Source organism: Marmota monax, unplaced genomic scaffold (genome assembly GCF_021218885.2).
Source record: "Marmota monax isolate L192 unplaced genomic scaffold, Marmota_monax_Labrador192_F-V1.1 WCK01_AAM20220418_F8-fsc01309, whole genome shotgun sequence".
Lineage (NCBI taxonomy): Eukaryota > Metazoa > Chordata > Mammalia > Rodentia > Sciuridae > Marmota > Marmota monax.
Genome location: NW_026694506.1, coordinates 38,955 through 65,257, shown reverse-complemented (window position 1 = coordinate 65,257; position 26,303 = coordinate 38,955). Strand labels below are relative to the sequence as shown.

The window sequence follows — 26,303 nt, the reverse complement described above, 5'->3', positions numbered from 1 at the left end:
CATTCAGTTGATTGACACCCAGAATAGTTCTGCATGATAAAACATGAAAGAATTTAGATACTTAAATTTTCACCTACTTTCTCTTCTTTTTATTGAGAAAGGAGCAAAAGAAAGAGATCCTGATATGATTCTTTTATGTTTAGAACCGAAGTGTGATATTTATTTTCTTAAAATGGACTTCAGAAACTTGTATTCAAGTATCATTTCTCTCATGACTACTAGTATAACCTCAGGCAAATAACATATTTTTCCCCAGATTTCTTAACCTGTAAAATTGGGAGTGATAGTTAATAGCATTATTTTATAACCAGGCCAGGTTTAGGAAAGGGAAGAAGTAATGAGGGGGTGGGAAGTGGGGTAACTTTTATTGTTTAAAAAGTATTCATTTTTGATACACTTATTTTTATGAAACTCCACATGAACCTAAGGCTTGATAAAAATCTCTGCTGGAACAATATTTGAAGCAAGATTAAAAGATTTTTGTTGAAAGTATGAATATCAAAAGGTTGGGAATCACAGTTTTATGTTGTAATCCTTAAAAAGAGACTAAAGTGCCCCACTTTATAAAATCTAAGGTTGTCACAAGGTTGAGCTTTCTAGCACCCAGCCTAAATAATCTTGACTCTGATAGAGGGTCCTAGATGCTTTCAGTGTTATTATGCACCTAATTTGGGTGTGGGCATGCCATCTGGTGGCCTGGACTCAGTACCCTTCTTGGCTTCAACAACATACAGGCATGCCTTAGCTGCTTCCATCTTAAAGTCTTTCATGATTGATTGAATATTCTTTAGCTGCTTCCAAATTGATTTTCTTCTCTGGATTGCACAGAAACTGGTCTTATCAAGGTCGTGGATGGCTTTCAGTTGTTAAATCTAAAAGATGTTCTATACTAACTGTATTTGATCTCTAGCAGTCAACCAGTCAATCAACCACACTGTCCTTGAATTAATGGTTTATCGTTTGTTTCATTTTTGGCTTCTCTGACTCTTACAGTCTTTTGTTTGCTTACTACCTTATTGACTCCCTCTCAGTCCAAATATCTTTTTTTTTCTTGGCTAAGGTCCAGAATCATATTGGTATGGATGTTTCTCTACAATTCTCTAACCAAGACCACCTTTTAAAATTTTTCTTAACTGATCACAACCTGTCATTCTCTCAACTATTTTAATTTATCCATCATTTATCTTTCCCTCACCAGAATGTGTCATGTGTACAAGGAACATGTTTGTTTGCTTCCCATTCTCTCTAAAACATGGAACAGTGAACATCAGAGGTACTCAATTTATATTTGTTGAAATAATTGAAAAAAATAGCATGTAGTGACAGGCCTGACAGGAGCAGGCTAATTGATAGTTTTAAGTACAAAAGGTACAATTAATTAATCTGAGTTGATATTCACAAAGCTTTGTTTATTCATTTTTTTGTGTGTGTGTGGAATTTTCACCTTCTGTTTATTTCATTCTTTTTTTCAGGTGGAACGCTTTGAACTTAAACACACACACACACACACACACACATATAAATAAATGTATATAGTTGCTCATTTTTTCTTACAAATTTATATCAAGACTGTGGATTAAATCTTTTACAAGGTCACTTTTGCCAACATTGATTGCCACTCATTCACTTCTCTGATCTCTGTTCTCAGGGCAAGTGACCTATATATGCACTTATTACAACTATGCATTTAATATGCTTCAAAAGCCATTATAGCAATTGAAATTTTGTAACGTTGTAGGCAGCTGCCACAGACTATAAAACATCCTTTATAACAATAGAGTTTGACTTTAAAAAAATTTAAATGCGCTAAAAGAGTTAATAATTATGAAGAACCTTTCTTTTCTGTAACTTTTGTGAAATTTGGGCTTTACATTTTTAGTATCCTTTAGTACAGAGGTTCTCAAAGTGTTTCTGCAGATAAACAACACTGACACTACCTAAGAAATTGTTAGAAATGCTAACTTTCGGGGCCCAGTCTGCTTCTACTGAATGAGGAACTTCAGGAGTGAAACCCAGCTATTGGTGTTTAAACAAGCCCAGCAGATGATTCTGATGAGAAACCCCTCTCTACAATACAGGACTAAAGAATTTAATGCAAAGTGTAAATGTGCAGATGTATTTGCATAAATATCATAGGATGATATGAGTTTGAAGCTATAATTCTAATAGTCTGTAAGTTTTCAACATATACAGAATTGAAAATATTACATATGAAGAATAAAACTTACTTAGTAAGTACATGAAGTTTTAATGAGTTTTAGCATTCATTCTTGAATTGCTGTCCAGTAGGCATGGCAACAGTATAATTAATGCTTCTATTTTTTACTTAATGTTAGGGAAGGTAAAGTTAGCAGAGATAAATATGTCTGAATTTAAATGAAAGCAAGTGATTTATTAATGATATTACTAGTAATTACTACTTTATATTTAATCTGTTTTTTAATTTATTTGGTAGTAAGAAGTTAAATGTTAGTCACTTGAATTCTGAAAGCATTGTTGTCCTTTTTCTATTTTTTAAAAAATGGACATGTCACTTTTCTGGTGTGTCTTTTGCCTTCAGTTGACTTGGAGCAGTCAATTTAAGATCCAGTTTGAAACTGCCTCATGAATGCAATATGATGTAGTTACTTCTATACATGGCTTTGATGGCCCATGTAAAAAGTTCATAATGGGAAACTGTTTAAGGCAGAGGTTTTGGTGCCAAGCAACAGAAACCACCTCTGATTTATTTGAAAAAAAAAAAATAATAATTTATTGGAAGATATCTGTGGCTTTCAGGTTTTCCAGGAAGTCTGGAGAATCAGGGAGGCACAAGTGATATTAGGCAGTAACTAGACCACAGACAAAACCCCACCACAGAGGACACATCGCATGGATAACATGCCACTGCTGACATCCCAAACACGCTGGCCATTGCCACCCCTGTTACTGGTCTTTTTTTTCTTAACTTAACTGCCATTGGAAATTGGGTGTGACTCCTACATCATACCATCATTCCTGTTGCTTTGTGCTGGTATTAGCCTCTGATTTAAGGCAAGTTCATCTGATTATTTGAACTTTAAGCTGATTTCCTCTGGTCCACTTGCAAAGAAGATTGGGAAGGCTAGTATCTGATAATCTGGGCTGTTATAGTTATAAGTGGGATTTGTCTCCCCATCAACATTCACAAAGTAAGGAATTATAGAAGCACAGGGAGTGAGGTGTAATAAAATTTACAGAAGTATCTGTTATAATGAATCAGTGAATGCACAGTGACAAAAAAAAAAGGGACTAGAATTCTACACAACAATGTAGGATATAGATCATTCTGACCATAAATTACAAAATTTTAAATTGTTCAATAGTATTTAAGGTATTAGCAGTTCCCTGAAATTAATGAATTTTCCTATGTGGGTAGTGACTATGTCAGCTTTGTTTTATTGGAGAAATCTCTTCTTTTTCTCTCCCCACAGCACACAGTACACACACACACACACACACACACATCACTTAACCATTGGTTGTGTGCTATGGAGTCCTGGGATGAAAGGAACAGCTTAGGTCTGGCTGTATATCATACAAAGAGGAGAAAACAGACTCTGCTCTGTCTTCTGGGTCCCCTTCAACTGGAACATGTTTCACTCTTATTTATTTGATATTTTGAGGTCAATATTTAACTTTAATTAGACAAGAGTTTATGCACCATACTGAACACTGAAAGTAATTTAGCAAGTTATCAAATAATGAAGAGAAAAGAGTAGCTGACCTTCTCTTTGTTTATTAGAATCTTGACCTCAGACAGTGGCTAATCCTTTTTTTTCCTTTTTCTTTAATTAACTTTAAAAATTTATATATGACAGTGGAATGCATTATAATTCTTATTACACATATAGATCACAATATTTTATATCTCTAGTTGTATATAAAGTATATTAGCACCAATTCGTGTCTTCATATATATACTTTGGATAATAACGTTCATCACATTCCACCATCATTAATAACCCCATGCCCCCTCCCTTCCCCTTCCACCTCTCTGACCTTTTTTTCCCCTTGGTGTAACCCTTCATTCTCTGGCCTTAGGTCTTTGTTCAGGTTGTTTCTTTTTGGCTAGAAGATTCTTCTGAATTCACCTATCCAAATGCCCCTCTACCCTGTCCCAACTAAATCCAAACTTCTTGTGATTATCTAAAACAACTGCGTTTAAGCTTTTGAATCTACCAGTGAAGAAATCACACATACATTTTATACTCAGGTACATGCATGTGCATATGAACATGTATACTGTTTAAGGCAGAGGTTTTAGTTTCTGACAGAAACTAAAGTTTCTAAAGTTAGTTCTTATTCTCACTAAGTATAATATGCTCTGATGTCTTTTAATCTAGTCTGTCTCTTCTATTTTGTTGTTTTAAAAAAATGCTATTGTGACCTTTTGAAATTTATTTAATGACCCTCTACTGGATCATGAGTCACAGTTTTAAAAAAAAAGTGTTTGTTTACTCTGCTGGCATGTTTAGTTTTTACCTTCTTATTTAACGTCCTTTCTTTATAATAGCCTTTTTAAAAAATCTAGAATTTTATAGACTTATATCATTTCTTCCTAAATATCAGCATCTTTTCTGTGTTTTGGCTTTTTCCTGTGTTGCAAGAATTTTTGTACTCTCTTCCTGATATATTCTTTACCCCTATTTTCTATAGGGCTGACTCCTTTTCATCTTTTAGTCTCAACCTAAATATCTATCCTTCAGAGATAACATTCTTTGACTATTTAGTGTGTCTCCTCCCATTTGTTTTAATATTTTATTTTTCTGTTTATATTACCTAAAAACATTTCTACCTATCTTATTTCCTTTCTTAATTTTGCCCACATAGTCCTTATATTATATAGCCCGTATGATAATAGAGATCATGTTTGTTTGGTACCATTATATTCTAAGTGCCAGAGCAAATGGTTAGTAAATATTTGTTAAAATAATGCTTACAGTGTAGTCTGAAAAATTACATTACATTATTCACAACTAATGTAAAATATTATAATGATCACCATTACTATATTCTATCCTTGTAATATAATTTATGGCATGAAATTTGCAAGACGTTTTATTTTCTTAATGTATTACTTTCATATCATTGCTTGATTTTATAGTGACAAGCCTATTGGGAGGATATGTAAAACCTTGGTAAAACATAAAACACATGATTTAGAGAGACTGTGTATCTGGACTTGTGGATAAGACAGTAGAAACTCAAGGAAACAGAAAGATTGGCTATAATAAATAAGTAAGCAGAGAATATTCAGGGTCATGCTTAGACTGGGTATATGCTAAAGCATGATGGGATGAAAGCAGCACTAATTTACTGAAGTAAATGGATCAGAGTTCTGACATTTACATAAAACCTTATAATGGAGTTAGATTTGAAGAAGCTTCTGTCAGCAAGTATCACATATCTGTGTGTTCACATTCATTACTGGATACATTTGAGAAACAATGGAAAGATTTCTCTTCTACTATAGAAACAATATGACACATTATTTTCATGACAGTCTGTGGAAATCAATAAAACAAAATGAATACAGCAGCATCTTTTAAATGTGTACAAAATTGCTTAGGATTTAGCTATTTCAGGAATATATAGTCCATAAATAGTTAGCTGCTTTCAATTTGATATGCCAAAAATTGAGTAATTTTCTTGAACATATGTTTTAGAGATTTCTAGGGGAAATAGTGTGCAAGCAATAACTCATATGAAGGAGTATTAAATATATACAATGTGAAAAACAAGCTGATCTGATGTGTCAGAATTAAAGAATCTTATTTCTACGACCTAAGTAGGAACTACTTGCTTTTGCTGTTGGTACTTCTTTTGAAAAATAAATTCTTCAGTTTTTGTTCAGGAGCTGAAAGCACTTAGATATGGAAAAGTCTTTTAGGAGATGCTTGTGCATGACTTCAGCTCAGACTCAAATGATTCCAATAAATGGATTAAAGCTGGTTTTCTTAACTTTAAAGAACAGTGACTAAAGAAATCATGTCTGCCTCTATTCAACCCAGTATTTTAAAGTCTCTGTGTATTTTTGTCCAAGTGAAGTTCAAACAATTCATGACACTTCATTTCTTGACATAATTTTTTTACTCTTTAGAAATTGCCAGTCTTTAGCCTGAATTGTGTTTATGCAGTAGCCAAACTTTCTTCATAGTCCTATCCTCCATGATTGAATATTGGAGTAATGGTGATAGTTTATAGATTGGACATGCTCTTTAGCACCTTACTTCCTTCTGCTGTTCTTTGGTTATTTTTATAGCTCATGAATCACATCCAGCTAGAAGGAAGTATGAAAATTAAGTAGTTTGTTTTTTACTGTTACATTTTTATACTGAGTAGTGGGTTACATAGAGTTTATGCGTATCTCTGTGATGCATTTGTATTACTTTGTTCACCAAGAAATAATTACATAAAAAGGGCATGCCGGAAAGATAGAGTGATTTAAATCCCTTGGGATATTTCTCCTATAATGGTGTGGAAATTCCATGATTATAGAACTTCTAATATTCAGTTGTGTGGTGGTAAATATCTTTTCAGTTGGCTCTGCCTTATCCAACTGTGCTTTTTCACCATTACAAGGGCATCATCAGCATGGGTGAGAATTCTGGGTGAGAACAGGGATTAGTTAGGTGCTAGTAAACAGTGAGTTAAGGGGTCAGGAAGTACCAAATAGCAACAGAAAATTCATATGCCCTATATACCAACTGTTATGGCTGTTCCTTAGTATTTGTTCTCATGTATCATTGACATGCATAAAATGTTAAAGTTTTTTTATGTTAGGAAATAATTGAGAGTGTGGGCTCAGTTCAGATTCCAAATCCATGGTTCATCAGCTGTGTGCTCTGGACAAAGCTTCTTAACCTACCCAAACTACAGTTATTCAGCTTGTGTAATGAAACAAAAATCATAACTATACCTACCTCAAAGAGTAGTCATAAAGATTAAATGAGTTTGTGAAAAGCACATAGAATAGTCAGTTGCATAGTAAATGGTTAATAAATATGAGCTACCATTAGTTATTATTGTATTTTTTATTTGTAAAATCTACCTTCTGTTAAAAGGTATACTTATTCTCCCTGTTTGGAATATTGAAAAGAAAGCCATCACAGTGTGCTATATCTTTCAAAGTATTTATTGTCCTATATCTATCTGTACAACTTATTTGACTATACTTAAATACCAATATCAGGTTGTGTTACTTGAAGCACAGTTAAATGAGGCCACTGTTGTATTATGTGGGCATAAATTAAAATGGCCTCATTTCTCTTGTTATGTAAATTTGAAATCAGCATGGTTATTTTACTTAATAAATGAGGTTTCCAGAAAATAGAGCAATGTTGAAACAAATGTATACACACATACATATATATTTAAATGACTTTTTTTTTAATCTGTTAAAAGAATGTTCTCTAGGGTATTGTTTCTATCATCACCCTAAACTAAAATTTATACCTGAAGTTGTTATGGTGTTTTCTGGAAAGGATTAATATTATCCAATATGAAGTACTTTCTGAACACCATTATAATCTTACTAAAATTCATACTGTAAATTATAGCCATTACAATGGCTTAAAAATACAGAAAATCTTTAAAATTTATGCATGCTTTCTCATGTTTTAATAAATATAAAAGAATTTGTATTATTAAAATTTATGAACCTGGTTATTATATCCAGTATACTTTAAATAGAATCATATTTTAATTTTTTGACCATGTAATGTACTCATTGTGTACCAGCAATGTATTAAGTATTGAGATTACAGATGGGAAGAAGTAAAAATTTCATGGGAATACAAAGTTATGAGAATAAGCATATTGAGAGTTGTATTTCTGGAATACACAGTGTTAGAAAAATATAGAAAACAAAATATAACATCACTCTGAGGAGTGGTAATGGAAAGCAAAAGATGCAGAAAATAATTCAAAATAAGTAGCTTAAGATGAGAGTTTAAGGATGATTATGACAAAGGCAGGGAGTTGAAGAGAAATATGAAGACCTTCTGGGCAGAGGAAACCATATGTAGTAAACCAGAAGCAAGAGAAAAATCACGCTTTGGGAGCATGAGCAAAATGGTCATTATAATACTAGTGAAAAAAGCCTTCAAGAATGTGGCTAGAACTGAGTCCTAATATGTAGGCATCAGACTCTCATGCTTTCTATAAATCTGTCAAAGTTTATGAACATTTTCTGAAGGAAAGAGAGAATTTTGAAGGCAAGAGGGAATCATGGAAAGATTTTCAAGTAAAGTTTTGTTTCCACAGTTGCATTTTACAAAATTCCTGTAGAAACAAAACTGGAGCAGCAAAGTTGGAGGTAGGTTGGAAGAGAGCCCAATTAGTGGAATGGAAACCAAGTATAAGCAGTTATAATAGAGAACATTATGAATTAAGGCAGTGAATATGAGAAGAAAAGAGAGAATTGGAAATTTTGAATTTTATTTAGAAGGTAAAATTGATAGCACTTTGTGATTCATGTCTTTCTAAGTGAGGGAAGAATCAGCATTATTTTCCAAAACTGAAGATGGTGGTGCTGCTCACTGAGAGGATAACTATAGAAGAACAAAACAGAGAAGTAATCTCATCATATGTTAGATTTTACATATGAAGCTGCCCATATATTGTGGGGTTTCCTAATAAAAATAACTTTTGATTGGCTGTTAGAAACTCAGATTTAAAATTCTTAATATATAACTAGAAAATAAAGGAGGCAGAGATATCAACTCTGATGATTACTTACTATGAACAGCATCTGTTATGTAGTAGGTGATAAGGCAATGGTATAACTTAAAATAAGCATAAAAATCTGAACCTCAGAAAATAACATGCCAGGAAAATGGAGACAAAAAATAAAAGTAGAAACAAAATGCCTTTGAAACTAAGGGACAGGAGTGGTTAAGATAGAAAAGCCTTAACAGAAGTATAGGAACTGTTTGAAAACGTGCATGCCATCCTGTCACGTGTGACTAGCTCTGGGATGTGAAATTAAAGAGAATAGCACGAACTGGGGAATTTAATTTTGTATTTGAATTTTTAAAACATAATATGTTATATTTTTGTGACTGTACATTTTTGTATTTCTGTATATTTTTGTAACTTCTGTGAACATTTAAGTATTATAAAATTAAAAGGAAATTCATTTTAAAATGTAAGTTAGAGTCAATTGAAAATGAAAAATAAGTTAAATCAGAACAGAAAAAAAAGAGGAAAAGGGCCATATGGGGTGATCAATAATGTCATACTACAGATTGGTTAAAAAAAGATGAGGGCTGACAGGAGCCTTTGAGCTTGATATTTAGAGTTGGTCACAAATGACCTTATTAAAAGCAATTTAAATAAAAGACTAGGGACAGAAGCTTGACCACAGTTGTTAGAAAGCAGAAAGTGAGAACAAGATGGGGGTTGGGGGGCATAGTTATCTCATAATGGAGAGGCTTGGGTATGAAGAAAGAGATGTTAGATAGGGATTTTGGGTCCAAGATGGGAAAACTGTTTTTGCTCAAGGTCCTTATGGTAGTAAGAAGGAGATTCATGCAAGCTACCTTATTCATGGAGGGGTATTAGGAGTCATTCAGGAAAGTGAAGAGATATAGAAAGTTCACTTGTCAGCCTCCATTCATGGCACAGCTGTTTTTCTAAAACTGGGATTTGTAAGGGTTTTTTGTTTGGATTGGTTTTGTTGTTGTTGTTGTTTGGAACTGGAAATTGAACCCAGGGTGTGTGGGGTGGTGTTTTACCTCTGAGTCATTTTTTAAATTTTTTTATGTTGAGGGTTTCACTAAGATACTAAGGATCTTGCTAAGTTGCTGAGGCTGATTTCGAACTTGTGATCATCCTACCTCAGCCTCTCTAGCCACTGGAGTTATAGGTGTGCATCTCTGTGCCTGCCTGGCAGGTGGTTTTATAAGGAAGTGAAAAAATCCATCAGCAAGATTCCTTTGAGTGAAGTTAACAACAGAGCTTATTTATATGCCCATGATAGGCAGCTGAAGAGGGCCAACCCTCTAAAGTACAGAAGGGTGCTGAGATACCTTTTTAAGAAATGTACCTTTAATTTGGAAGGTACACCCAACTATTTCCAGGAATTAAGTTTCTTACAAAAATGAAAAACTTGTCATATTCCAAAGACTAAATTGTCTATTTTAAATAGACCCATATTAGAAGATAAATTAATCAGATGATATAAATCAGCTAGTAAATTTCTCCTTTCTTCTTCTTCTTCTAAAGCCGAACAACAACTTATCCTTACACAGAAACACAGATGTACAGCCAAAACACTGGAGGAAATTACTTTGATACTCAAGGGAGTTCTGCACAGGTGACTACCGTGGTCTCCTCCCACAGTATGGTGGGTACTGGTGGGATCCAGATGGGTGTCACAGGAGGTCAACTCATCAGCAGCTCTGGAGGAACCTATCTGATTGGCAATTCAATGGAGAATTCTGGTCACTCAGTGACACACACTACTCGGGCCTCCCCAGCAACAGTAAGTATTCATTTGGTCAGTTTAGCTTCTTGATGACTTCTGTTGTACATTGTTTCCTCTGTAGGGGAAAAGAACCACAAAGACTGGACTGGGGCAAGAATGTGTTAAGCAATTATAGTATTATGATAGTGTATAGCATGTAGTATATATATATATATTACATAGAATGTTACTGATATGTGTGCCCCCAATTAAATGAATTAGGAACTTTTTATCAGTAATAGGAAGTTAGAGTTGAGTTGTACTCCTAAAACTGCTGATTTTAATAGGCTTTCTTCAGTGATATTATTAAATACTTGCAATTTCTATTGAAATAACTTTTTATTATGCTACTTACTTTATAAGGTAAACGCCAATTAGTAAAATAGAAAATAAAATATAGTTTAATGTGGAATTTTCCTCAGTTTTCTTCACTTGCGTTTATTCCAGCTCATTCACAGAGGTGTTAGTTATGTAGGACAGTTTTCCCGTACCTTAGATATTTAAGTTTTATCATATTCACCTGCTGCCTGTAATATTATTTACTTAATACATTTTAAGCCTGATTCACTTTTAAAATAAAAAGTCATGTGTAGTTTTGTCCCCTAATTCATATTGAAATCAGTACTTAACTAATAAAATTTAAAAAGGCTGCCCAAGTGCCATTTGTAAAGTCATGTTCTATTCTACCAGAGATTTGTGAAGCACATATACAGTTGATTCAGATGAAAAATATTTATGTTGGGGCAGGGGTTGTGGCTCAGCAGTAGCGAACTTGCCTGGCATGTTTGTATCTGGGATTTCAAGGTTTTAAAATTAAATACTTTGACACAATATACTTTAATGTGTTCAAATGATGTCACAGAAATAATCATAGAAAGTAGTATAAGATTAAATATCAAACTTAATAACCTGAATTTCTTATTTTTATATCAACCAAGAATATAAGAGAGAATGATCATTTAAATTGAAGTAGCAGTGAAATTGATTTTATAGATATTTCATATAAAAGGGTAGTAGGGATTTGAACTAAGTAGATGTATCCTTTTCCCACCATCTTACCATAGAGTTTGTTCTTGAAATGAAATAAGGTAGAAATAAAGTTGGGAGAAATACTAAGAGAGATTTATATTTATTATTTAGTGGGTTTTCTTCAAGATGTTATATGTATGTGGTAAGTACTTTGCATATACTTTGTGTATTTGTGATGATTACATATGTTCACACTTTCATTTAGTGATTTTTTTCCCTAATCCATTTTTAAAGCCTTTTGTTTTTAATTCAGGATTTGTTATTAACATCAGAATATATAACTAGCTGTTCTAAATGGAGAGTCCCTTTCTGTAATTTGCGCTTTTGAAGCATTTTGTGTATTTGTCTTGGGCTGTTACTGATATTAAATATAGTATTTCTAAACCTTTTGGTCACACCAGTATGTTTATATAGATTAGGAAGTAAAGAGAATTGCCATTAATAAATCATAGACTCTCAGGACCTCAGTTCCCCTATCCATAAAATAAGGGGTTGTTTAAAGTAAATTATTTCCTAATTTCCTTCTGGCTTTTAAGAGTCACAGTATTTTTTTTTAAATTATAAAATACTATGTAAACATAACCACAAAATGAAAAGGAGAAAAAAGATACCAGTACTTGATAGCACTCCTAATGAAGGCCACCTAGAAAGTTATTTTCCATGCGAATTCAAGTACTTGCCACTTATTGAGGCCCTAGGAAAACTGAAAAGCAAGGCAAATGTGTACTTTCACACTTTTCTTTTCATCTACCCTCTCTCATGTTGGTATCCCATCCTTTCCTACCTTACCTTCTCTTGCCATTCCCACTTGCCTTCACACTTATTTTAGCTACTTGTTAAACATCCCCAGCAACCATATTTAGGTTTATTAAACCTACTAGTTCTATCACTAAATTAGCTAAGATGTATATTCCAAGTCATGTAAATACATTTGCAAACATTAACAGAAAAAATATATATAAATACAAATATATAAACATATATATGTATCTATATATATATATATGTTTATATATCTGTATTTTTATATATATACATGTGTATATATATATATTTAGTTAGATGGATAGAATTTTTTGATGAAGGTCTTCTCTATAGTACAGGAAAGGTAACATTACCCTTTCAGTTACCCAATACACAAATATGATATGTGATTTTTACTACATTCATCAATAAATTAGACACATAAAATTACTAAATATAATTGGCAATGTTTGAAAATTCTTCTAAGAATCATCAATTCATAATATCAATTATACATATTCATTTACATTTTAAAATATTCATATTTGAGATTGATTTCTTAATGATGAAAATTCTGTCTGAAATGATTTTGGGGTTGTTTTCCTTTTTAATAAGAATATTTTTAATTTTTTAACAAAAAGTATAAAAATTGAAGATATCTTTTATATGAAAATAAAACACAATGTACCCTCATCAAATCCCATGTGGTGGTACACACTTATCTACTAGTGTTTATAGCATTACCTTGCATTTATTACCAAAGGATGTATTTTATTTAGATCCCCCTCTCAATCTGAAGGTTTTCATGAGTTTGATTCAGAGTGAGAAAATGATTCCCAGTGTGCACTTCACATTATAGTAGTAAAGTTAGCAGTGTTTAATAAGGACTATGGACCTAATTAAGATTTTCTACCAGCCTCTTCTTACCAAATGTCAGAAAATTGGTCAATTTTTGTTTGTTTCAACTTGTAGAAATCAAGGCTTTTTTTTTTTTTTTTTTTTTTTTTTTTTTTTAAGTAGGTGCTAGTTTGCCAGTTAATTGAAGGGAATTTGCTTGAATTCATCTTTTTTGTTTATCATAGAACCACACAAAATGGTGTATTTGAGCACAATCTTTGGCAACTACTTGGTCAAGATTCAATCTATTTCTTTCCAAATATTGGGCCAAACTGTACTACACTTAGTTCAGTTTTTCTGGTTATTCTTCTTGCTCAACCTATAACCTATAGCATGAATGATTCAACTGACTACATAGTAGTATCCTATATTGTGGACAGAATTCCTGACTGGAAATTATGCAGTCAGCTCTTTATATCTACAGGTTTCACATCCATGGATTCAACCAACCTCAGGTAGAAAATATCCAAAAAAAAAAGAAATTTGTATATGTACTGAACATGTACAGATTTTTTGTCACTATTCCCTAAATGATATAATGTAATAACTGTTTATATAGCATTTACATTTAAGTGGGTATTGTAAATAATAAATAATCTAGACATGATTTAAAATATACAGGAGGGGGTGCTCATAGGTTTTATACAACTGCTACACCATTTTGCATAACGGACTTGAGAATCTACAGCTTTTGGTGTCTGAGGAGGTTCCTAGAACCAGTAGCCTGTGAATACCAAGGAATTTTTTAGTCAACTGGACTATTGCTTACAAGCTTAGAAGTAAGTGGAATGTAGAATCAATACATTCAGTTGATGTGGAACTAGTTAAATTTGGATACTTGGGAATAGCAACTGCCCACTCTTATTCAATTCCTGGCTAACAAATTTTCTTGCAATAGTTCTCAGAAAAATTGTGTTGACTCCCTTTTACATTCAAACTATTTCTATACAGACATACATTCATTTAGAATTATTAGGAATGATATCCTGCCACAAAGAAAAGTTTACCTTAATGTATAAACAGTTTCTCAAGGTATACAGATGAAGAAAGCTGGTTGTTTTATGCTCATCATAGCATAGTTTATCTTAAACTATACAATAATTAGTAATATGCTTTAAAAAGCTTTATTTGCGCCTCCTTTTAGTGTTTCTATTCCTATAATCAAATGGAGTTTGATTTGTTGAGTTTTGGGGGTTTTAATAATAAAATAAGATTACTTTAAGCATTTCAGACTGGGCTATGAAAGCTAATCTTAACGCCTTTATTTATTTACTTTTAGTAATTATGTATGTTAAATGGCTTTTGCTAAGATTAGATTTCAATAAGAAGCATAAGGAAAATGTTTTGAAATTGTTATTCATATCTCTTTCATTAATATAAAATATTATAATTTACTTTAGTTTTTGGAAGAAAATATGAATGTCTATCTGCTGTAAAAGTTTAGCTTAACTTATTTATAGAAAGCTAAGAATTTGTATCAGACTTTTAGGTACTTTTATTTTTTTATCCTTGGGTTTATATGCTTATGAATCTGGAATAGGGAAATGCTTTTTCTAAGATGAATGTTTTTAGTTCCCTGAAAAATCATTTTACCTTCTTATTTTTTTTGCTGATATGGTGCCAATGGCCATTTGCTTTGTTTGAAATTTTTTGTTAATTTCATTTCTTAGAACCAACCAATGTTATCATGTTCTTTAAGCATCATTCGAGAAACATTCTTTGAATATACAAGCAGAATTCCTTTAATTTTTTCAGATATATTATAGCAAAAATACTTAATTTTGCTTTCCCCCTACCTTACAGCATGATTTGGAGTTTGTTTTTTCATATCAGTACATTGAAGGACTCCTTATATTTATAAAAAGTGATTATATTAAAAGTAGCTGAGCTGGGTGCAGTGGTGCACGACTGTAATTAACTGTAATCCTAGCAACTTCGGAGATTGAGGCAGGAGGATGGCAGGTTTGAGGCCGGCATTTACAACTTTAGACAGAGCCTGTCTCAAAATAAAAAGTACAAGGACTAGGGATGTAAATCAGTGGTACTGTGCCACTGAATTCAATCCCCAATACCACCCTTCGCCAAAAGAAAAGTAGCTGAGTTGTTCATCTATCTTACTAAAAGAAACACTGTGTTAAAATAATGATGGATTATTGGTTTGGGCTATATTGAGATTAAAAAATAATGTAATTACATGAGATGAAAAGTGTCTGTTTCATTATCATATGTATAGGCATTACTGAAAGAAAATAATTTTTAAGTTAGTAGTATGCAAATTATGCATAATTCATAGTTTTTATTTTAAAAAACAATTTTATATTCTAGTCAATCTCAATGATTAAGGGAATAAAACACTTCTTCACTTATTCAAGCAGAAGCATGTATCTCTCTTATGATCTTAGCATTTCCTTTTTCCTATGTCCCTTTTCCTCTAGGGCAATCTGAGCCATCAAATGAAACTCCTTAGACACAGTACAAATCTTCTGCTTCTTGTACTAAATCATAAATTGACTGAAGGTTCTAGGACATGATTTTTCAAAGCACTTAATAAAATGGGACTTTGAGTGACTTATGGTCTCCATCATTTCATCTATATTCCATTCAGCTGTCAGTCAGTTCCACACTGCTCCAGCCTTGAAGCTGATGAGACCTAGAGACAGTAATTTTACAGTTAAGGCTGTAAAACATTTTTCTCCTAGAAATCTTGATAAACTAGAAGAGTAAGACAAACAGAATGACATGGCCTTCAGTCTCTCTTGAGTACAACCAATGAATTCCCCTGAAATTTTAATGCAAATATAGTAATAAGTAATTTTATTTTTCAGCTATTTTAAACTTACATGGCATTTCAGAACAGAGGTGTATTATAACATTGCCAGAAATAGCTAGGAAAAAAATCAGGTAAATCAGATAAAACATGAAGTGTATTAGTGGCAAAATGAAATAGACTGTTGCCTGTGAATAGCTTCTAAGTTAGACCCAGAAAGTTTCAGTACTGTTTCTTCTAATTTAATGGGATACAATACAACACAAGGCCTATGACTAGTTATCACTTTTCTAATAGGGAATTTCTTCATGACCCATTATTTGTTCATCCTGCAAACTGTATGATTTGATTACCACTCTTTCAGTATGTATAATTCCAGTTCTGTTTATTGGCTACAGAAATGATCTGGTTCGTCTTAAAATCTAGCTATAGTGTTTAATTTAAACTGTGGATGGCAGTAAATTTCATGGGTTAAGAGTTTTATAATGTAGCGACAGACTGTTAGAAATAATTTTAAACATTTATTTTAAATTTGCTTGGTGTAAGTTTTAGTGACTTTCCCATCTGTCTCATAAGAATGGACGGTGTGATATTTAATTGTGCTTTCCAAAGTACAGAACAGATGCTTGTAAGGCAAGAGAAGGAAATTAAATATAAAAATAGGAAATAAAGAGGTTACAGTTTATAGATGATACAATTGTGTACCTAATAAAAATCATAGAGAATCAGATGAAACTGTAATGTGAGAGGTGACTGAGTTAAAAATTAGTATATGATAAAATCAACAGCTATTCAAGATGCAAAAAACAGTAATTTTAGAAAATTTGATAGAAGCAGAGGTCTTATTTACAATAAAAAACAAAAGTATATGATAATAAACTATTAATGTGTGTATAAATCTAACTGCTAAATAAAATTTTTTGGAATTCCTGAGGGACACAAAAGGAAACTTGAGTAATTAGAATACATACCATATTCTTAGATAAGAAATATCAGTATCAAATGTTGACTCTCCCTAAATTTACATAAGAAGCTATTTTAACATAACCTCAATCAAAATACCAATATATTTTTTTCTTTGTATAAATAAACATATAAGAATAATAGAGAAACTTTTGTAAAAAGAAAAAGAATAGGGAACGAGCAGGGAGGAAACAGACAACTGCTTATGAAAACAGGTATAAAATTATAATTAAAGCAGAATTGTCTAGGCACAGTAATAGACCAACAAATGGAATAGACTAGAAAACTGAAATAGGAGTAATGCATATAGGAATATAATAGAGAATAAAGGTGACATTGCCTATCAGTGGAGAAGTAATAAATTATCATTAAATAAATGATGTTTTGAATAGTAGGATAAACAGTTTAGAAAAGAAAATTAAATTAGTTCCATATATTATTCCTTATACCAAAATTAAATTTCACTTGGATGGAAAATGTGTTTATTATTCTCTTCAAGTAGAAAGCATGATGTGAAATCCAGATGCTATAAAGAATGTATTGATAAGCTCAATTGTATAAAAATGAAAACATTTTGTATAACAAAAAGCCCAATAAACAAAGGCAGTGTAGAAACAATAAAATGGCTTAACATGTTGAAACATTATAGTCAAAGGAGGAATTTCTTTTAACATGTAGACTACTTTTACAAATCCATAGAAAAAATTAAAAATGGAGATAGTATATGAATAGTTTGTCAACTGAAAAGGAAATGAAAAATATAGTATGATTAGATACCATTTTTCTTCTTGTACGTGAGCAAAGGTGAAGAAGTAAGCCTTGACAAGTGTATAAGAAATTAGGCATTCTCAATCACTGTTGATGGGAGTCTAAACTGGTACAAGATTGGAAAGCAATGTGGAAATGTTTATTAAGTTGAAAATACACATATCCTTTGAACCAGTGAGTGTACCCTTAGAATTTATCCTACAGATATACACACACACACTCACACACACATACACACACAAATACTGCATAAACAACTATATTTCTTGTAGTTACTTGTTAAATTAAAATAGTGGAAAATCCTAATATTTATCCTTTCTGTGGATTTTTCAAAATATATATATATATATATATATATAGAGAGAGAGAGAGAGAGAGAGAGAGAGAGAGAGAGAGAGTGTGTGTGTGCGTGCGCGTGCGCACGCGCGCGCATGTGTTACTGGGGATGGAACCTAGAGCCTTTTGCATGCTAGAAAAGTGGTTTATCATTGAATTACAATTCCTTAGTGTAGTTTTAAACAGAGTGAAACATTGCATATATACTTTAATGTGGAAAGATATCCAAAACAAAAAGCCAAAAGCAATTAAAAAATCAAGGAGTAATGTATGAGTGTGTGTAAATAAAACCATGTATTTGTACATGCTTATATAGGCACAAAGACATCTTTAGACATATAATAGATATATGTAACTAAAAAGAAGTGGGAGGTGTATGAATATAATATCTTAAGAAGTAATTTGTTATTTTTTAAAATCTCAAGCAATGTAGAAATGATTGTAAAGTTTATCTAATTGATCTTATGCTCCAAATGCATGTAGTTGAAATACCTTTTCTTCAGGTGCCAGTATTAAGCTTGTCTATAAGGTGTCACAATTGAAATTAAACCTTGATCCAAAGTCCTCCTTCTGAAATGTTAATTTTATTTCATTATAGTTATACATGATAGTGGTGTTTATTTTGACATATTAAAAAAATTTGTGTAACATTGTTTTCTCCATTTCAGTCCCCAGTACTACCCCTCTCTTCTCCTCCTCCCTCCCTGATTCCCTTTCTCTACTCTATCAGTCTTCCTTCTGTTTATTTCTACTTTAGTTAATGTATTATATATAGTCCTTTTTTAGACTGTTGAAAGTTTAGACAATGAAACTTGCACTAAATTTAGTTGTTTTTTTTTTTTTTTTTTACATCCATTCTTATTCATTATTTTGGAATGAAAGTGAATGTTTTGTATTTGTGTATTTGTATTTATGTATTTAGACCAAATTATTTTCTTATTTCATAGTGCTTACATTTCATAACATTTAAACCTAACCACTCCCCTCCACCCCCTACCGCCCCAGTGCTGGGAATTGAACCTAGGGCCTCACACATGCTAAGCAGGTGTTGTACCATTGTGCTATACCCCAAACCCTTGGATTACTTTCTTTAGTTACTCATTCTCTCAAACATTTATGAGTAATCACTGTTCACTAAGCACTTCCACAAAAGGGAGGGTTCACCCAGTGGACTAATGGAGCTAGTCATGGCAATGAAAGCCACCTAATCGTCTCCAAGGCAAAAATGGAAATCCACAAATAGTCCTCAAACTTTTGTTAAGTGATTAATTTTGACGTTTCTCACCATATTATTTTTAAAGGTATAAATGTTAATAAGCTATATTGTCCCTTTCTTCTGATAATTTTACAAATATTAGTTCAAGCATTCCCTAAGTTTCTATAGGTTTGGGTAGCAAGAAAGTTAAAAGAGAAGTACAAAACTAAATCCTCTGACTGCAAAAATCACCCTTTAATTAAATTGTCTGACTGCTTATTATACTACCTACCTAAGTAGTTACTGTCTAGCAAAGAAAAAAATTTGATTATGTTTTAGTGCAGTAGTCCTCTAATTTGAATGTGTATTTGGAGCTTTGGTTAAAATATATAACTGTATCTCACTCCCAGGGCTTTTGATCCAGTCATTGTGAGCAAGGGCCCCATAATTAATTTGCATTTCTAACAAGTGTCCAGATGATTCTAGTAGGTGGAGGACCACACTTCAATAAAAATCTCAGTTTTAGTGATCATATAGACCTTACACAAAGTGAAAATGTTCTTAGTACTTAGATTAAATTGCAAAAGGCAAGGATCATTTGAAAATTTAACTTTAATCTGTGAAATCCTATAACTTAATGCTAATGCAGCAGATTCCTAAAGGTTATTCTAACCTCTAGGTGCTTCTGTAGTTGCTGTTTCAGAAACTAGTTTTATCATCACAAACTGATAATAGCAGCCTTATGGGGTCCCTGTGAGGTGGAGGAATGTGGGCTGGACAAAGTAATTAGAGAAAATCCCAAACAACAAACAATCTTGGTTTCAACCTACCATCCCAAAGGTTTTCAGAACACATTTAGTTTATACATGTTTAGCGAAGTTGGTTTTTTTTTTTTTTTTTTGCCTTAAGAAACTTCAGAATAGATTAAGGCATTAGAAAATTACCAAAATTTCAGATTGAAAGTATAATATTTTAGAATTTTTCTCTAGATATCATAAAATTATCAGTGAACAGAAAGGAGAAGATTTTTACATAGTTGAACATTACTAAGATCTCAAACTTGTCTGTTGTAAATGTTTAGTGTGTTAAGACCAAGATTTCATCCTTTGCTACTTTCTAATTCAAGAAGACATGAAAAGCAAAGCTGGCTAGATGTGTTTTGGGGGGCATTCTGAAATTTTTAAAAAAGAATAGTATGTCCTGAATCTCTCACAGTTAAATTTTTTTTCAACCACACTGTGGAGTTAATGCATTTACATAATGACTTAATAGTTCACTTGAACTTAAAATTTAAAGAGCAGTATCATAGCCAGAGCCTTAGCTTGATTAGGTGTGTTTCTCTGTGCATTTGCCAGGCCACCAGGGCCCCAAACATACCCTGTAGATACTTAGAGGATGTCCCTTGATTAAAAGGGAGTTTATAATGATATAACTGCTAGTGCAAGGCATTCAAAGTTTTATGGTATCTATGAGAAATACCTTTACACACTGTATCCTTATACTCACAGACTCATATCTATGTTCATGAAAGCACATCTCTATACACATGTCTGCTTTATATATGTATACATGTACATATGACTAAAATCAAAGTTCCATGAAATGAAACATCCATATGGTATACAATGGCTCTGCTTATTTTCTACTTTATTTAATTTCCTTATTTTTTTAAGAATCATCATGACATAATTGATTTTATAACCCACTGATGATTTGCATTTTACATTCTAGAAAACATTGCTTTTGCCAGGTGCGGTGGTGCATGTCTGTAATCCCAGTGGCTCAGGAGGCTGAGGCAAGAGGATGGCAATTTTGAGGCCAGCTTAAGCAACTTAGCGAGGCCCTGTCACAAAATAAAAAGTAAAAAAATAAAAATGGTCTGAGGATGTGCTCAGAGGTTAAACAAACCTGGATTCAATTCCCAGTACCCAAACCAAACAAACAAAGAAAACAACAACAAAAAACATTGCAACTCTGCTTTGGGCAAATTGAGGAGAATGTCAAAGCATTATCAGTACCTGTGTAAGACCTGATTGTAAACTCTCCATTGGCTGTGGAGTTTTTTTAATACTGGAAATTGAACCCAAGGACTGTCTACCACTGAACTACACTCCAAATCCTTTTTATTTTTAAGACAAGGCGTTGCTAAATTGCCAAGGCTGACCTTAAACTTGCCATCTTCCTGCCTTAGCCTCCATAGTTGCTGATATTACAAGATTGCACTACTGAACCCACCTTGTGTGTTTTTGTTATTGAATTTTATTGTTGTTGTTTGTTTATTTATATATTTTTTACCTGGCATCTTTAACAAGTGCCCAGTTGATTCTGATACTACTAGCTCAATACCACATTTTGAAAAACTTCTGTTTTTAGTGATTCGTAGACTAGACATAAAGTTCAAATGGTTTTTTTTTATTTATTATTGAAGTCTCCTTTTAGAGCCTACACACACACACACACACACACACACACACACACACACACATGCTCAATTCGAGATTGTCTTTTCAAACTCATGTGGTGGCTACATGTCCCTGCCAGCTATCACAGATAATTTTCCAAACAAAAGTCATCAAGTAGAAATATTTAGGTTTTCCCTTATCTGAGATGCAAACAAAATTTAAAACCCTAAAGTTCAGAAGATAAATTACCTAGAAAAAAGTTTCTGGTCTTAAGTGTATTCTCATGACTGAATTTTTCTAAAGAATTTACTATTCCTTCACAGGGAAACAGAAATGTTATTTCTCTGAGAAAGTGCTCACTGGGTGGTTAACAGAGTAAGTTGTATTAATAAGAAAATATACATATTATATATTAGGATAATTGTTTTTAATATTAATATTAACTATGCAGTCAAAACTTTTTGTTGATTTGGAAGTTGAACACATTTAAATCATTTTCATAATACTTAGCAATCACATTTAAACCCTTTCCTATTGGAAAGTAAATCTTATTAATAATAAATTACTTAGTAAGTTATAATTGCTCTTCATAGGATATTATAATCCGCTCCTCATAGGATATTTTCATTAAAATAATATGAGATACTTTCACTCAATTTAGATTCATGTTATATTTTTTTATAAAATGAAAATGATATTGAATTTAAAGTGATAAATCTTAGATTCTGATCTCATAGTTAATATCTTTGTAATCTCATGAAAATCCTTCAATTCCAGAGAGCCTCAATTTTTTAATCTTGGAAGAGAAGATAATGTTCCTTCCCCATACTTTTTATAGGTTGTTTTGAAAATCAAATGAGATTTAATGTAAAAAGGTTTACAAATCATAAAATATTCTAGTATTCTATTTTACATCACTTTAATAGTTGTAAAATGGAAAAAAAAATATAGAGTGTGACACCAATTTTAATTATATTTTCATTTTAATTTATATATAATTATAGTTGGATATACAAATCTTGACCTTTGGCCTTTAAAAAACTTTAAAAAGACATTTAAAAGTCAAGAGAATATGCCTTGACCCATAAAAACTACAAGTAAAATGATACAATTTTCCTTCTGTCTTATTAGTAATGTTGTTGAATAACATGTTAATGTTTACATTAAGAAAGAGTCCTAATTGTGTATATAATATTTTATTTGCATTGATGTACATACATGTCTATATAAACCACATGTGCAGGGAGGCCTTTTTTTTTTTAATCCCATGTAAGTCATACAAAACACCAGCTCTTCACATTTTCTTGTATTTCAAACTGAAATTTAGCTTTTTGTCATTATCAACCGTTCCTAAATGAGCTCTGTACTCCAACCTATCTTACTTATATCAGAAGTACCTGGGAATAGCATATATTTTACTGAAAATTTTGTAAGACAAAGAACTGAAGGCTTAGTACCATATTGTCCAAAGCTTAGTCACACAAAACTACTTCACATTCTTCTCTCCAGTCTGTCCAATGAGCATTCACCATCAATCTTCTCAAAGCTAAGATCTAAGATCAGTTTAGTCTCCTGTACATCTCTCACCATTCAGAAGCAACTCCGAAAATCATGAGCCCATCCATATTAGAAAGATTCTCTTTTGATAGAAGGCAGTGGGCAAGTATAAGTAGCACTGGGTAATGACAACAAGGAAACTTTCTTTTACAGTTTTTCTCTTTAAAAATATGCACTGTTATAGGAATAAGACAATATTGTTCATCTCTTCTTTGAGATTGGGAAAAGAGAATACAAACACAATATTAATGTGTCTTCAGACCTCATTTGACCCTTTTTCTCCGTACTCTGTACCTCTTTTCTTTAGGGTTTAGGTGGGATTTTTCTAAGGTTCTTTTTTAAAAAAATATTTAGTTTTTAGTTGTAGTTGGACACGATACCTTTATTTCACTTATTTATTTTTATGTAGTGCCGAGGATCGAAACCCGGGTCCTGCACTTGCGAAGACGAGTGCTCTACCGCTGAGCCACAACCCTAGCCCTCTAAGGTTCCTCTTGCTATACTAATTCAGGGTTGGATATAGCATAGACCTCAGTGTGGCCTTGGATATTTGAAAGCTTCTACCTACCCTTGATTCTAACAAGGCAGCATTAGTATTTTCATGACACAAAGGGTTTTCAGCCTATGGTTTGAGTCATGTTTATCACACTTAGTATCTTTCATTAAGTAATAGTATACTGTCTTGTTCAACTTCCTAAAAGGAGTTGCTTTATCTTTGTAAAGGCAATACTCTAATTATTTTTTCTTCTGAATGTGAAATATTACATCTCTCTTGCCTCTCTGAATATGTCACCTTAATTTATGAGAAATCATGGAAGACTCCCTTTGCTCTTCCTTTGCCACAAAATATGTATATTTGGTGTAATCAAATTGTATACTTTGCCTTACAAAGTATTTTTTTTTTCTTGAATCTGCCCCCAAAATACTAAAGTCTATTTGTGTGTTCATGTTTTACCACATTTGTAACCATGCCACTTTCTATAACAGAAGCAAATTAATTGGTATGGAGACCCTTTTGCCCCATTGAGGTTAAACCAGTTATACCATTCCCTGGGATCATGTCTTTTGAGAATCCAGTGTTCAGTTGAAACAGCGGAATCACATCTGTATTTATTTTAATTCTTCCATTCCTACCTGGTACCTCAGTTCTAAAATTATTTTCTTATATCCTTGGTGTTACTTTCCTCTCTTTTCAACCAAATTAAGTTACAGCAAAGCCCATTGGACGGAGCACAGGGAAGTTCTTCTACTCTCTAAAGAAGTCTTAGTTTCTCTGGATTATCTTCATTGTAAATTGCACTCATAGCTAGTTGATCTAACCAGTTTTGATTTTTCTAATTAAGCTTTGTAGCATATTGTTTTGTGACATGATGTCATGAAGTCTTTGGTTTCCTGCTAATGTGTGGTCAGAAATCTGGCCTATGAATGTAGGTAGTTGTACCTGAGCTTTAGCTTTTCATACTTTGCCAGGCATTCTTTCAGGGCAGCATTTGAGACTTTGAGATGGCATACCATTCCTAAGGCCAGGAAATCTTTCATCAATCTTGATCATTTATCTGCCTCAGGGGCCTGCCCTCTAACGTTTCCATATTCTATCAAAACACACCACAAATCCTCATATTTCAGTCTGCTTTTTTTTTTTTTTTGTGCCACTTTGACCAAAAGACCTGATAAGAGCAATTAGGGGAGGAAAAGTTTCCTTGGGGGCTCATAATTTCAGAGATCTCAAGTCTATATATGATGACTCCATTCCTTAGGGCATGAGGAGAGGCAGTACATTATAGTAGAAGAGGGAGGTGGGGAAAGCACCTCAGGACATGACACTAGGAAGGGGATGGAGGGAAAGAGAGAGGAGAAGACAGGAGAGGAGAGGAGAAAGAGGAAGAGAAAGTGGTGGTAGTGAGGAGAGAGAGACAGAGAGAGAGAGAGAGAGAGAGAGAGAGAAACTCTGCTCAACAAAGACACAATATAAATCCCAAAGACATGCCCACAGTGACCCATCTTCTCCAGCCACACCCTACTTGCCTAGTTTACCACCCAGTTAATACCTATTTGCAGATTAATGCACTGATTTTATTCTTAATCATTTCACCTGGAAACCCTCTTGCATTATTTCACACAGGAGCTTTTGGTGAACACCTCACATCTAAACCATAACACCTCCTCTCCATTTACTGAGAAGTTTTATGGCTTCCAGCAGCACTGGCTGAAGGGGTCCCAGACTAGGCTAATAACCAGCATTAGATTTCTATTCTCTTACAAATCCTGTTTTAAATGGTGAAACTGAAGGGATTTTAATCACTCCAAGTATATTGCCAAAGGTCTTTCTTTATTTTCTAGAAAAGAATTTAAATTACCCCAAATAATTATGTGTCCATAAGGCTGAAGTGAATATCAGTTTCTTAGCTGCTGGTCTATAGAGGAGTTTCGAAGTCTCACCCTCATCTCATCTTAATGCTCTGTAAGCCTATCTTTCCAGACTGAGTGTCTCATCCCAAATTGAGTGATCTACCATTTGCTCTCGGAGGAATTGCCATAGGTATTTACCTGATTATGAGACAAAATCCAGCACCACCATGAATTGGGTCCTAACTCCTAAACACCATGTATTCTAAGACAATCATAGGAAGAATGTAAATACGACTGGTGACTCAGTCCCAGATGATTATGTAAATTACATTGCAACTGGACCCTGTTAACTTAGCTCAGAGAATTAATTTTTTTTTTCAAAAAAAATCATAATCTAATGTTTAAGGCAAAATTGAACAGTGTTTACCATGTCTGTTTTTTTAGTTGAAAAAAGGAGAGTAGGGGGAATTCTTTAGTCATAAAAATATTATTTGGCTCTGTACCATTAAGTTGAAAAAAGCAAAGATTTTTTTTTAAATATTGAAAGAGAATCCAAGAGAAAGGAAAAGACAGAGAGATAAAAAGAGTAATGCCCAAGAAGAGAGATCACTGAGGCCTAGAGTTATTCTTGACTTTCAGATTGTCATAAAGATATTTGTTAATCTGTATGTACTAGAGTTGAAATTTCAATAACCAAATGATCAGTATTTTTAGAATAAAGATCATCCTGTAGAGAAATTAACTGGAAAACATTTTAGAATCTGTTCATGTCAATGGATTTGATATGTGTATTTAAAATATTCTAAT

General features: G+C 32.8%; 1 protein-coding gene across 1 annotated transcript in view; it reads left to right on the top strand.

Moving 5' to 3' along the window:
- The window catches only part of LOC124076285 (transcription factor RFX3-like), a 71,575-nt gene that overhangs the window by 7,618 nt on the left and 37,654 nt on the right, over positions 1-26,303 (top strand). Inside the window, 1 exon segment of the mRNA XM_046420132.2 lies at positions 10,249-10,507. Within this exon segment, the coding sequence (XP_046276088.2) occupies positions 10,249-10,507 (259 nt within the window).